General features: G+C 36.2%; 2 protein-coding genes and 1 long non-coding RNA gene across 5 annotated transcripts in view; 1 reads left to right on the forward strand and 2 right to left on the reverse strand.

The window, feature by feature from the left end:
• The window catches only part of LOC310741037 (neurofibromin), a 91,667-nt gene that overhangs the window by 48,415 nt on the left and 28,843 nt on the right, over window positions 1–14,409 (forward strand). For all 3 annotated transcript variants that reach the window (XM_083568354.1, XM_083568356.1, XM_083568355.1), the window contains one exon: window positions 624–734. In XM_083568354.1, the coding sequence (XP_083424480.1) occupies window positions 624–734 (111 nt within the window). The remainder of the gene's footprint in view (window positions 1–623; window positions 735–14,409) is intronic.
• LOC310741110 lies at window positions 2,741–5,684 on the reverse strand. The gene is made up of 2 exons (XR_014537835.1): window positions 5,510–5,684; window positions 2,741–3,736 (listed from the first exon to the last, which is right to left on the reverse strand). It is a non-coding gene; the product is annotated as an uncharacterized lncRNA (long non-coding RNA).
• Window positions 6,188–13,187, reverse strand: LOC310741083 (oligodendrocyte-myelin glycoprotein). The gene is made up of 3 exons (XM_083568553.1): window positions 12,875–13,187; window positions 8,707–11,849; window positions 6,188–7,024 (listed from the first exon to the last, which is right to left on the reverse strand). The coding sequence occupies exons 1-2, from the start codon at window positions 12,883–12,885 to the stop codon at window positions 10,568–10,570; spliced, it is 1,293 nt and encodes a 430-aa protein (XP_083424679.1). The 5' UTR covers window positions 12,886–13,187; the 3' UTR covers window positions 6,188–7,024; window positions 8,707–10,567.

Consider the following 14,409-nt stretch of genomic DNA (forward strand, 5'->3'; position numbering starts at 1 on the left):
CCTCTATTCACTTACATGTTCATCTTTCACTTGGACGTGTTTGTTTTGCTGCACAAAAGCATGATGGGGTTTTGATGTATGATGCAGGCTTTCAGGAGTTCCTCCCTTCAGTTCCTTCGGGCTCAATGCTCAATAAACCATTATAAAACCTTCTGGTGAAGTGATTTATTGTGTTGGCAAAAGTGTTTTGGATCATTGACTTGTTGCATGATTAGGTTTTTCTTAGTGAGACCGGATAAATTTCACTGACAGAATGTTTCTATAAACGTATGTTATATTCTGCTGCTATTATTGTGAATTACAATAAAGCTTGTTCTAGAAGCAGCCACGAAAAGCCTAAAATCTTGGCTAGTACTACCACCCTGATCCACAGTTTCACAGCTTTTGTGACCGTTAGTTCCGATATTTTTGATTTCTCAAGAAATGGGAGGGTTCCGACTTGTAAAGTTTCCATGTTGTTTGCTCATTCTTTTGATTTCAAACCCTAGTGTCTTTACTGTACAATGAAAACAAAAAGACTGGCTTTTTTTCAATTCAATAAAAAAATTTTTGTATGGCGATTTTAACAATGGACATTGTGTGGAAAGTAAGAATGATTTTATTTTTTTTTTTTTACTCATCAGACACCAGGTCCACGAAAAAGAAGAGTTTAAAGCTCTGAAAACCCTCAACATTTTTTACCAGGCAGGAACATCCAAGAATGGCAACCCAGTTTTCTATTACATCACCCGCAGGTAAGAGTTATTTAAACTCTTAATTGAGCAACAATGGTGCTGTGTGTGTGTGTGTGTGTGTGTGTGTGTGTGTGTGTGTGTGTGTGTGTGTGTGTGTGTGTGTGTGTGTGTGTGTGTGATATATATATATATAGGTCTATTTAATTGCAAATGTCTATAAATTTAGGTTTATTTGATCAATTTAATTTGTCAACTGAATTGATTACTTAATTTAATCAATATAATTAAAAGCATATTGTATTAATTAGTTTCGTTCTATATTTTATTTGTATAAAATATATATATTTATTTATATAAATATAAAAAAATATATTTTACATATATATTTTACCAAGGTGTCTAAAACAATTTTTTTTATGTAAATTGATTATCACAAATGTTAATGATAATAATAATAATAATAATAATAATAATAATAATAAACTGCATTAAAAATAAATACAACAAGCAATTATGTTTTGCATTTCTTCCTCCAAACTGTACTGAAATTTAACCGAAGCGTGACTTTAAAACCCGAGGTACAGTATGTATCGTAAATTTTGTGTACCACCCATAATGTGTGCGTGTGTGCATGTATGTATGTGTGTGTGTGTGTGTGTGTGTGTGTGTGTGTGTATATATATATATATATAATTATACACAGTGATGCAAAAAAGTATTTAGTCAGCCACCAATTGTGCAAGTTCTCCCACTTAAAAAGATGAGAGAGGCCTGTAATATATATCATAGGTACACTTCAACTATGAGAGACAAAATGAGAAAAAAAATCCAGAAAATCTAATTTTTTCTTTTTTCTTTAAAAATCAGACAAAGAATTTGTAAAAATGTTTTTAATAATACAAAAGCTACGTCCACACTAATCTGGATATAGAGGGTCCCAGAGTAACGATTCGACTTACTATTTTCCGATCTTACGATAGCGATACGACAAAATTTTACAAATATTCAAAATTTCACGCAAATGGCACAGGCAGCGTACGATGTACGATACGTCGGATGTGCAGCTGAGATGAGCGTATCTCTCACTCTTTAAGATGCCCCACTCTTGCTAACGGTCGACAGGGTAAAGTTGTCTGTGTGTATTTTTTTTTCTGTTTCAAACAGCTATTTTACTGATGAAAGCATGTCTTTTAAGTGCCCAAGTATGTCTCCTGTTTGTATTAAAAAAGAAGAGGAAAGCCATTAGAATAGAGCAGAAAATGAAAGTTATAAATCAGCATAAAGCAGGAAAGACTGTCACAGTCATAGTACCATTTTTGACTTACGATGGGGTCGTGACGTATCTCCATCATACAGACTACCTGTACATTTAAAAAGGGTTTTTTGGGGTCTAAAAATGCTTCGCGTCCACTCTTTTTTTTTTTTTTTTTTTTCTTCAGTCATTTCCCAAAAGTTGCTCATTTACACAGAAACGTCGAAAAACTGTTACGTCTCTGTACTGCGCAGGAGCAAAACGCAAGGCTTTATTTCCTCCTGCTATTTTTTTTACTTTCCGGCTCTTTAAAACGTTGCGGCAATGCGTCATCGAAAACAGCGTTTTCAATTGTATCCACTTTAGGGAAGTATATGTTGTTTTTTTAAACGCATATTCAAACAAGAGGAAAACATCAGAGATTTTAGTTAGAGTTGGAATTTAAAATCGTTATTTAAGATATTTAACATTTATGGCGTTTAGCAGACGCCCTTATCCAGAGCCACATACAAAAGTGCTTTAGATTACAAACTTAAGATATCAGGTTAAATGTGGTCTTAAAATCTTTAGGAATGTCTGCATATTTAAGTCTGGAAAAGTATGGAATTTTGAAACAAAACAAAATGTTTTTTTTTTTTTTTTTATTTCATTCAAATAAAAATTGTATTTGAATTGTTCTTCTTTTTTTTTTTTTTTTTTTTTATGTAAATATGCTGTTCAAAATTCAAGCTCTCCAGAGATCTTAAATGAAACTAAACTGAAGATTTTGGACTAAACAGGTTATACTGATGCAAAAGAATGTCCGGCCAGTGAGTTTCAGAGTTAAAATGCTATTTATTTCTTGCTCAGATTGCATATCAGTTACAGAAAATAGTTAAAAATAAAATGAAACAAACAAAAAAAAAAATGGAAAGGATCCAGAGAAGGATTTAATTTTTCATCTGTAAATTTAACATGCTGCCATTTTTCATTTCTACAAATGGACATTGTCCTGAATCACCTGGTGCTGCATTACACTTCTCTTCCGTTATACATGAACCTTAAACATAAAGGAAATTATACATACTAGATACATTTTTTCTGGAATTTCTATCTTCATAATTGCATGTAAACATTTAGATCAAGACCGACATTTGACAAGGTTCTTTCGAATGTGCTGCATTTTTGTTGGTCGTTTGGTTGACTAGTGATGTGCTGTAGAACGTTCTACTGGATCCCATCCTTTTGGTGATGAGATGAATAATTTTTTTAACTTATGTTTACATTTACTTGCACTTTCAAAATAAAGAGATCGTTTACCTACAAAAGCATAGGAAAGCACATTCCTGCAGCGGAAGAAAGAAAAGATAAGCGGGTAACATTATATGTTGGTTTAAAAAAAAAAAAAAAAAAAAAAAAAAAAAAAAGAAGATCCATCCACCAACTCTACTTGCTTATTCGATTCTTAGTTGGTGACCTGATGGACTTGGAGAATTTCATTATTTTGTGAGCTGGAGTAAAAGATAGATGGATTGTATCCAAGCCACTACTTCATCAGCAGTGGAATGAAGAGGACAAAGGACACGGAGAGAAAGAGCAGAAGATTTCCACCTGAAGAGGTGAAGATGGCGGAGTGAGGCGCCATGCTCGTGGTGGTCGCACGTGCATAGGATCCACCAGCAGCTGTTCCAGACCCATACTGGTATGAGTTTGATTGGGAATTGCTGGTGGAGCTGGATGGATATGTAGGAGTTGAAAGGCACAGTCCCACCATGCTGCACATTATGGCCAAGAAGACCACGCTGAGCCTCATCTTGCTGTTCATTCGAGCCTGTAGAACAAAACAAAACTGCACTGAATCGTATCAGTATTGGGTAACACTTTGCGCTTTTATTTTTTTTTAGTTCAATTCTTTTTTTTTCTCGTGCTAACAGTGTGCAGTGTATGAGATCAACCACGAGATAAACCAAAAAAGAAAGAAAAGATGGAAAAAAAAGGTTAAATTTTTTTATTTCATTTAAGCCTATTATATAATTAAAGTTAAACGTTAAGCTCCAAGTCTGCAACTAAAACATTTACTGATACAATCACTTTTTTCCAGGCAGGAAGCTCTACCTTTTATCCATTTGACTTTTTTTTTCTCACTGAAATCGATAAAAGGATGTTTTTCGGTGTTTTTTTTTTTTGGTTTACTGTATAGTTGTATCCACATTCTCTGGAAAGAATTGTAGCTAGGGGAATACATGAAGTATAGAACGTGGCATAATACTGAGAGAACTGCAGTAATACTCCAAAAGCAGTGGATGGAATACACCTGTATTTCTGTGCGCCAATAAAACTAAAAGCTTAAATATTAATATAAGTACAAAAATACTTGCTTTCAATTGGACCTTTAATTTCGTGGGATTATACTCGTGCTCTCGCGAAAGGTTAACACGATTTCGTTATGTTCCTGAAATGCAGTGGAGTTAAAAAAGTAAGATATTTCACATACATTTTTAGCAAAGTAAAAGTTTCCAAAAAAAATAAAATAAATTAATTTAAAATAAATATATATATATATATATATATATATATATATATATATATATATATATATATATATATATATATATATATATATATATATATATATATATTTGTTTTTTTTGTTTTTTTTTTATGAGAATGCAAAGAACTTGAATTCAGATCTTTTTGGCTTTAAAACACCACAAACCTCCACAAACTTCACCTGTATTAGTGTAATTGTACCCAAGACCTTATTGCATATATGTTTAAAATTAAGCGATTGTATTTAAATACTATACCTCAATAGTTCGCTACTTTTTATTCGGAACTGGGCTAAGGGTAACTCGCGAAAAATCTAATAGTCCACAAGAAAAGCCACGAGTGGCTCGAAATTTCAGAGTAACAAAGTTTGTACTGATAAATTACATTTAAATTATGTTTTAAAAACTTTTATTATTGTATTAGTCATTTAAAGTAAAATATTTATGACAAGTAATTTACAATTTTTGTTGAGTTTAGAGTTCGGTACAATTTCCCTTCAAAAGAGAGAGTCAAAGCGTCATAAAACAAGGGTCATAGAATGGGTAAGTTTCAAGGTTGCACTGTGCATATATATATATATATATATATATATATATATATATATATATATATATATATATATATATATATATATATATATATATATAATTATACTATATATAAAATTATACTATATATAAAATTATACTATATAGTATATTATACACACACCTTCTAAATTCCTAAAAAGTTTTTTTTTTTTTGGTACAATAAATGAATCAATTAAATTGTATTGTTTGACTATTATATTTTTCCTTAGAACCAGCTAATTTTTTTATCTACACAGGTCAGGTGCCGTTCACAGAACTACTTGCATTTCCGCAGTTTCTTCCCCCATTTGTTAAATTAAAACCCGTAAATGAAACACAAGCGCAACAAATCTAATTCTAACCACAATAATCACTAGCTAGAAATAATTCAGAATTTAGCATTCTGTAAGTAGAACATTAAATATGCAACATTTAATCGTTTTTTTTTTTCAGTATTGCGAGGTTGTATAATTTGAGTTGCTCACCTTTTACAAGAAATACAAAAGATGTGCTGGTTGCAGTTGTGTGCGCTCTGCCTCCCAGCACTTTATAGCCAGAGTGACGTCACTTTACTCGGACGTCAGACACTTTGCTTTGAACGTTGGCGCTTTCATTTGAGTAGAGTTTTGTTTTTGTTTTGTTTTGTTTTTTTGGAGTTGGGGAGGGGTGCACGAAGCTCCTTTGAGTCAGGTTTTTGTTGTTAAATTGATCGAAAAAAAAAACCCATATACATTAAAACATAGTTATAATATTAATATTTGCATAAAAAGTGTCACACATTGTGTCTTTGTTTGTGAGTACTTAAAAAATCCTTAATGTAGTCATTCAGCCATTCATTGTTTCAATTTTGGTTTTTTTGTATCATTTTATTGTATATATAGTGATGTTTAGACTCAAATCCAAACAAGAATTAGTTCTGTTCCAAAATGCAAGGAAAGAAATCATGCGCTATGTGGATGAGAGGTGTGCAGGATGTTTCCTTCTCCTCTAGCTGGAGCTCTTCTGCCCCCTTCTGGTGTTTTAGCTACTTTAACGTTCTTCAAGACTTTGATTAAGTCATATTTGTACACCTTTAACTTTTCAAGTTTGGTAAATGTATATTTAGAATATATAGTTTGGTATATGAGTTAACACTTTTGGAAATAAGGAGATTTTCACTTGGATAATTGTACAGAAAGCTTTTAATCTTGATCAACTTTACAAACAATTGCATCAGTTTACATCATGGCAGTAGTCTTTTATAAGTGCTGTTTACCCGTTAATGTTTTTTAACAATGCGCTATAGAAAGTTCTTTAGATTTTTTTTTACAGCTCATAAGCAGACAAGAACTATTGGTTGGTTTTGTTTTCGAGAGAACAGTAGGTTCCCGGCGCCGGCATGTTAAACAATTACGCCATTTTTAACTCTAATTTTGCCTGCAAAAAGTGTTAATATCATATAAATACAAGCAGCATGTCAAAGAAAAAACTTAATTCCCCTTACAGAAAAATAGGTGATCTCTATCTATATTTATAGCCTATACAATATCAGTGTATGAATCATTTAGAAAGAAGCGGAAAAATCCATCAACCCGGTCTACTAGATTCTTATGAGTGGCTCCGAGGGTCATGGAGCGTCGATTAATTGCTGAGTCGGCATGAAAGAGAGCAGGTTTTTGCGTCCGCTAATTCATCAGCCAAGCCATGATGAAGAAGACTGACAGAGTGAAAAGGTGCAGGACGTTTCCACTTATGGAAGGGAAGAAGGTGGATCGAGCACCGTTGGTGGTTGCGCTGTATCCTACTGCCAAACCCCATCCCGACCCCGAGCCTGTTTGAGAGCCGCCGTTAACAGTGGTGACTCCTGGCTTGATGGTGATGGTGGTGGTGGCGGCGGAAGACTGGGTGGTGGTGTTGGTGCTGTTTGCGGCCATTTCAACTCCTCCAAAAATGCTGCACATTATCGGCAAAAGCAATAGAAACGTGGCGGTGCTGAGACCCATCGCGTTGTTCCTTCAGACCTGGAGAATGAAACACACACTTAGCATTTATAACGAATTGTGGAGAAATTGTGGAGATTCTGTTTATGGCCCTGACTGTAACCTCATTTTTCACCTTTGTGAATAGACAGAGGGGTGTATTTAACATTCATAATGGGACATAAAAGGAATTGACACGATGAGTGTATTTCTTCAGCCATTTCCCCTATTAGTTAACTTGGTTATTTGTAGTAAAAAAATCATTTTGATACGTTTATTTATTTTCCTGCTGTATATTGTTAGGTGGATGTAGTTATTTTTATACAAAAGTACATACTGGGAAATTATTGTATCAAACTGCTTCAAAACTAGCATTGGTTTTTCTTAAAAAGTATATAGTTGGACTTGTTAGCTATTTTCAGGAAGAATGAAACACTCGCGATGAGGAGGAGGCCACTTTCTCACAGGAGGTTATTAATGATTAAATTGATTGGTTATTAAACAATATAGCGGTATAGCTTGAACGACTTGCACCTCCAGAATTATTGGTTAAATATGATTTTAAAAAAACAAAAAAAAACCCCACTTTTAAATATGTATAAAAAAAGGTTGCTTTAATGTAAAGTCCAATTATTATTTATATATATATATATATATATATATATATATATATATATATATATATATATATATACACATATTAGTCCAATTAATAACAGGGAAATAATAGGCAGAAAACAGCCATGGATGAAAGACTCAATAGAGATTAAAATTAATATGGAGCATGTTGCCATAATGCAATTTTCTGAATTAAACATCTTTTAAACACCTCTCTTCTGGGAGAACAAGCTTTTTGGAACATTTTCACAAAAAATTCTTCACAAAACTTCATTTTATCAAGCAGCTTTTGATCTACAGTTCAGGGTGTAAAAACAACCTCTGTGTAAAATGTGGGTGAATTGGTGGTGCTTTGGATTGGATCAGTTGCTCTCACAAAGACTTATAATGGCAATTAACCTAAAACCCGTTTTTGTATTGGTTATTGAGATCCTTGGAAAAAAATATTTCTAAAGACACTGCCAATTTAACACAGAAAACAAAAAAATATTCCAGATATAGTCTTTTAAAAATGACAGTTTTGGATTTTAACTTGACAAAAAAAAACAAAAAATACCTAAACCTAACAACATGAAGGTTTTTAAAAGTTCTCTTTTGTGATGTGTCCTGGATTGTGTACAAGTATCTCCAGCCTCTTTAGACACCACAGCGCTGCTACTTTTCGTCAAGAGACGGCTAGAAATGGTCGTTTTGGGTCACCGATAATTCAGCAATTTTTGTTCTGTTTTAGTGAAGTTTAAGCACTAATATAAAACACATTTTCTGGAATAACGTACTTGTAATAGTTGTCTAAATTAGTTTTAAAAGCATTTTACTTGACATTTAGAAATGAACGTTTGCATACTTGTTGGCTACGTTATTTAAAGTCTTTAAAGTGTGTGTCCTATTACTATATACAGATTAGTTTCTATCTTATTTATTGCTCTTAAAATCTCTATTGAACTACAGGTTGTTGTTTTTTTTTTCATGAAACGAAATGGAAGTGCGTCTTTTTAACATCCGGATCTATCTTTTGTTGAAACCTATTGACAGTAAGGTAATACTTTAGGATCTGGAAGTTCTAAGGCTGTAAAGTATGACAGTAGGATATACAGTAGATCACCCACCTGTGATGCAGCAGTTGAAGAAATAAAGGCAAATGAAAGCCGACAGTGCGTCTCCTGCTGTGTGTTGCCCGTGTTGTTGCGTGGCATTTTTATTCTCTTTCTGACATCACGACACATGACGTGACACATTTGCACTTAAGTAGCTGAGCCGGAGCAGAGTTTTATTTGATTAAAGCTTTGTTTTTGTTTTGCATTTCAGCAATTTGGTGGCAGGGTGTCAGTGAAAAATAAACTATATATTTCTAACCTTCTTTAGATTTATCTTTAATTATATGACACGCAATCGTGCTTTACGTTTTGGCCACTGAAAAACCAATGAACTTTACATGGAAATATCCATATTGCATGCTTTTACCATCTCTGGAACACCTGTATGCTGGGAGGATTGCAAATGGTAAAGTTTAAAGGAATTTAATGCCAGGAAATTGGTAGTTAGTAGCAATTGCTAGCATAGGATCTGAAATAAAAGCACTGAAATAATAGAATGGGCTGATGTGCATGCTATTATATAGACAGACTATTTGTGTAGCAAATATATACGATTGATTTAATTTTCCAACTTTATATATCGGGGTTTTTTTGGGTCTGTGCTACATTTCACAGTGAATAGCACACAGATGCTATTCATTTAGGCGAGTGTTTGTTGTTTCTCTTGAAAGCTCCTGCTACCACTGAGGTGTGAGGTACATGCAGGGGCTTTGCATAATCCGAATGAAGATCCTAGAAAAATTGTCCTTAGGTGGTGCGCAGATTTTCTTGGTAACATTGACGTAACATTTGAACTCTGGCCACTCGGCAGGGTATGTTATTTAAGTTACTTATTTCTTATCCAGAAAGCTGATTTATCCCTGTTTTTTTTGGTACTGTGAAGATTTGCTCATCAGAAGTACTAAGCTTGCTTCCTCCCCCTGCTGGTGTTCCTGTGGAAATTGGAACTGCTAGATATGAAGACTAAAGATTTTACTTTTAAATCCAGGGCCTGGTTTTTGTTTTTTGACGTAACTCTGCGGTGTCCTTTTCGGGTCACACGCCCATTAGAAAGAAAAGTGGTGTTTGTTTTGTGAATAAGCAGACGGATTTAAAAATAAACTGCATTTAATCGTCATAAACTATACATTCAGAGCAGCCGTGCCAGCGAAGTGCATCAAGTCCATTCTCGGATAACCAAAGTTCTAGTTAGAAACTGTGTTTTTGTTTTATTTGTGTAAATATGTTGAAGCATAAATATGGAGAAGATTCAATGCAAGGTAAAAACCTTTACTTATTTGCTTTTTTAAGAGTTCAGGATAAAAACCATTGCACCTTTTTAAATGGTCCCCCCCCCCCCCCCCCTCATACAAGGACAATTGTACCTTCGGTTATACCCCTGTACTTTTCCTTAATTACAACCTCAATGCCTTGATTGAACACTGATTACATGTCAGTGACACGACTGCAGCAGATTGATGAAGGAGGAAATGAAATTGCGTTTACTTTCGATATGAGTTAAGGTTTAATTCAGAAATCACACTGCTTCTGTCACAAACGTTAACCTATCCTCACATTTCGCAATTTTACAATCGGTTTTCTGTTTGGCGCAGAATCTGCTCGACGTGTTATTGAAGGTCAGTTTTTCCCTACATGGGTTAAACCTTACACTAATCCTATGTGCAAAATTGAGAATTTCCTGTGTTTTTACTGGGTTTTAGTGCATGATTGCTTTTGTGCTTACCCGCAATTAACTTTTTATATTTCAAATAAATAATGTACAAATGTTTCATTTGTAGGACTTAGGAGCAGTTACAGGGCATAGCATTATTAAAAATGCACTGTTGAACAGGTATGGTTTTTTATAAGACCGAAGCAACCCTATAGATGTGTCTCAAATGATGTGGTAAGTAGTTGTCAGAAAGAGCACGTTTAGCAAGACAGTGAAGATAAACCAAGGTCTGATTTCTGGGCCGGCATTTCTGCCAATCTTCTGATTGGTTCTCCTGACACTCCTGGTGCGAAGAGTGGTTGTCCTCCGTGTGCTTGAAGTGGAGACTCCCTCGGTAGTGGGGAGCTCCTCATTGACAGGCGCATTTGTCAAGATATGTGGGCTTGTCGCAGAAAGACTTTCTGTAGCGGAGGTCAAAAGAAAACCGTGACCGACTGACTCCTTGTTGTCATTTGGGTGACTGAAGAGTTTTGGAGCATTCCTGGTGTACTGAGTGTCAGGGAGCATTTCTTCAGACCTGTGGTGGTTGGTTCCTCCAGATAGGAGACGATTAAAATCCCATCCCACTTCACCACGTGGTGCAAGTGTGTAGGAGGCAAAGTACCATCCTGATGTCACCCTTCCAAGATGAGCATCTCCACAGATTGACCATGTGTGACACGGGCAACCAAGCACACGGGCCGATGCATGCCTGGTCCAGTCTAGCAGATACTCAATGTTTGAGTGGTCATCACAGGCCCAAGGGTTGTCTCCTAGCGTGATGAGTCTTAATCCATGAAGTTGCTCGAATGCACCTTCACACACTGTGGAAAAGCGATTGGCATGCAGGTAGAATCGCGACAACCTGGGCAGCCGTTCTAGAGACCCAGGCAGGATCTGTACCAATGTGTTGTGTGACAGATCCACCATCTCCAAGTTACGGGGCAAGTTAGTGGGCACCGTCCAGAACTTGTTGCAGCTAAGGTTGAGTGCCTGCAGGCTGGGGAGCGTATTGTTGATGAACACAACACGCTCCAGCCTGTTTGCAGACAAATCCAGAAGACGCAGGTTCCAGTGGTAGGCTGTGTCGTTCTTTTCCAGAAGCCGGATGCGGTTGCCCGTGGCGTAAATCTCCCACAGTGAGCGGGGCAACAAGGCAGGCATGCGGGAAAGACGGTTGTGAGAGACATCCAGGGTTCGGAGGTGGGTGAACGGGGCCAAGACATTGTCAAGGTCAGCCACACGATTGTGGGACAAATTAAGAGAGTGGATGTTGACCTGGAAGCCACTGGGTAGGGTCCTCAGTCCTTTCCAGGAGCAGTCCACCTCTCTATTGCTTTCCTTGCAGGAACATGCCGAGGGACATGCTGCATTGATGCACCCGGTCAAAAGCAGCAGCAGCAGCAGCAGCAGTAGCAGCACTTGGCTGGACAGCGGAACGGCGTTGCGCATATTCAGTGCACACCTGTAGGAGACAGTGAATTGTTGGTATACATTGTAGATTGGGCAACTTCTGCATCATTTCACAATCTGCCTCTTCGAGACATTTTCAGCAGCCATCCTGATGGACGGATTTCTTTTGAGTTGTGAATGGTTACACATACTACAGAGCTGGCAAAATCTAGTGGAGTAAACTACCTAAACTGTGACTTTGCATACCTGGCACTAGTAACCAAGTTTGTGGTTTTGGGCGCAAAGTTTAGTGCAATTATTTGCCATATTGTATAGGGTTTTTTCTCTCCACTAGATGCTGGATTCTTCAAATGCCCAGCAATGTTGGTTCTTGATCAAATCTTGACTGCCACCCACCCCAGTCAAATGCATACTTACTTATGTTTTAGTGATTTTGTAATTAAACTCGCTCCTTCCCGAAAGCTTACTTTTTCTTTATTGAGCGTTTATGAAAGTGCAGCCAGGGTAAGCACTAGTGGTTGTACTAGATGCATTCTGGGACATGCTCCAGTAGATACGCTAGTGACCGACTTGCAGCAAACTGGGAAAATTTGCCTCTATCAACCATACAAAGACAAATTGAGCTCACGGTGATTGATGCTGGATGGTGTGGGTTGCACTGCAGCATCACTTATTCTCTTAGTACTGCATATGCTTTCATTTCGGGGTTGCCAATATAATGAGTGAATATATATATATATATATAAATATATATATATATATATATATATATATATATATATATATATATATATATATATATATATATATATATATATTTATATATATTTATATATATACAATATATATTGTATATACAATATAACTGGTCAAAGAAACTGCTTCAAAGCAAATGTTGTTTATTGCTGGAGAACTGTTCCCTGCTGTAGTAAGCTGTCTAAAAGCATGATCAGGAAAGAATTTTAGGAAAAGATATTGGTTTTGCATGTTAGATTGCAGACCCACAAAGTCATTGATGATGCATCGCTCCAAGAGGTCTTATCTGGGTTACACACTACTGCATCGTGTATCACTCACCTTCTCTTCATCTCTAGCCTGTCATTTCTTTGCCCCTCCGGATGCTTTCCTTTCCCCTGTTTGTCCTCCTTTTACGAGTCTATCAGCTGCAACTGTTATTTTGTTCCTGTCTTGTCTTATATAAGATTATTCCAGTGGTGCAGTGAGAGTATGTGCGAGCAAATGCACCGATCCAATGCAGCAACTACAGAGTCCAAACTCGTGCTGTCAGTGGGGCAGAAAATGTGTGTGTGTGTGTTTGGAAGAGTGGTACAGGAGTAGAAGGTGGGCGTTGCAGAATGAAAGAGAAATGCTCGCATGCTGGTAGAGAGGCAGTGTAGGTGGAATTGCTGACTTCATAGTTTCTACTTTAAGATCCTCCCACATCACCCCTCATTTATTTGTTTCAATCTCTATTCCCTGAACATGATTGAGGTTCATTTGTTTACTGTGCATGCAGCTAACATCTAACCTTTCACAAAAAGCCTAAGTTAACATGTAGTTATTATCTGATTATAGTCCACAAATCAAAATACACTTGAGTTACTGCAGACATTATACTTTATTAGAATGGGCCAAGTTGTATTTGCCTGTCATTGGCCTTCCAGACGGTCCTACTCACAGAACTGCCATTATAGAAAATTATTCAGTATCTTTTCACCGAGTAGAATCAAGGTTTCAGCAAAGATTCTCAGTTCTATTTATTAACCAGCAGCTTCGTTGTAGTCGCATTGTACATACAGGTACAGAAAATCAGTGCATAAATTTGAATTGGAAATCCCTTTCACTCTTTTAGTAGCAAAACTCACGTTTGTTTAAATAGAACAGAACAAACATGATGTTTATGCACTGTTATAATGTACAGGTTATTTGCAGTCTCCTCACATTTATGTGCCTGCAGGCAGGTAAAGGAAAGGAAATGTGAGGGTGAATGTGTGTAGTAAAGAAAGGAACAACCCGGGAGAGAAGTTTTGAATGGCTTTTTATTGGTGCTTTGTCTCCTGATGGCTGTTCTTCCAAAAAAAGCCGAATTCTTTAAGAGCTTTTTGGTGCAGCCCAGCAGTGCCACATCCTCTGCTTACTAAACCAGTCCTTTCTGGACTTGTATGAGTGTGAGTGTGTGTGTAGCTCTTGCTTGGAATCAAAGAGCCATATCTTTTATTACAATACAACAGCCAAATAAGTACCTTTAACTCGTCGAGGTGTAATAATGTTGGTGAATAGAAATATTATCATTCTGTGTTCATGGCCACAGTGACCTGCTGACAGACCATTTATAGGAATTACGGACATTATTTTAAGCTTATGAAGGTTATTCAAGTTATTTACAAGGTTTTATATTGGTAAATGTATGGAAAGTAAGAAAATCATGCAGATTTCTCGTTATTAAAATAATGAGATGTGGTTCTACCATCTATTGTTTTTAGACATTGTTATTATAGGATGTAAAAAAATAAATAAAAATCAGCAAGCAGAGTGAAAAACTTGGTACAGGCAAAGGTTGGGCAATTTACAAATCCCATGTGGACCAAAAGTCCCACACTGGTACCAGGTTC

Source organism: Silurus aristotelis, assembly GCF_946808225.1.
Source record: "Silurus aristotelis genome assembly, chromosome: 18".
NCBI lineage: Eukaryota > Metazoa > Chordata > Actinopteri > Siluriformes > Siluridae > Silurus > Silurus aristotelis.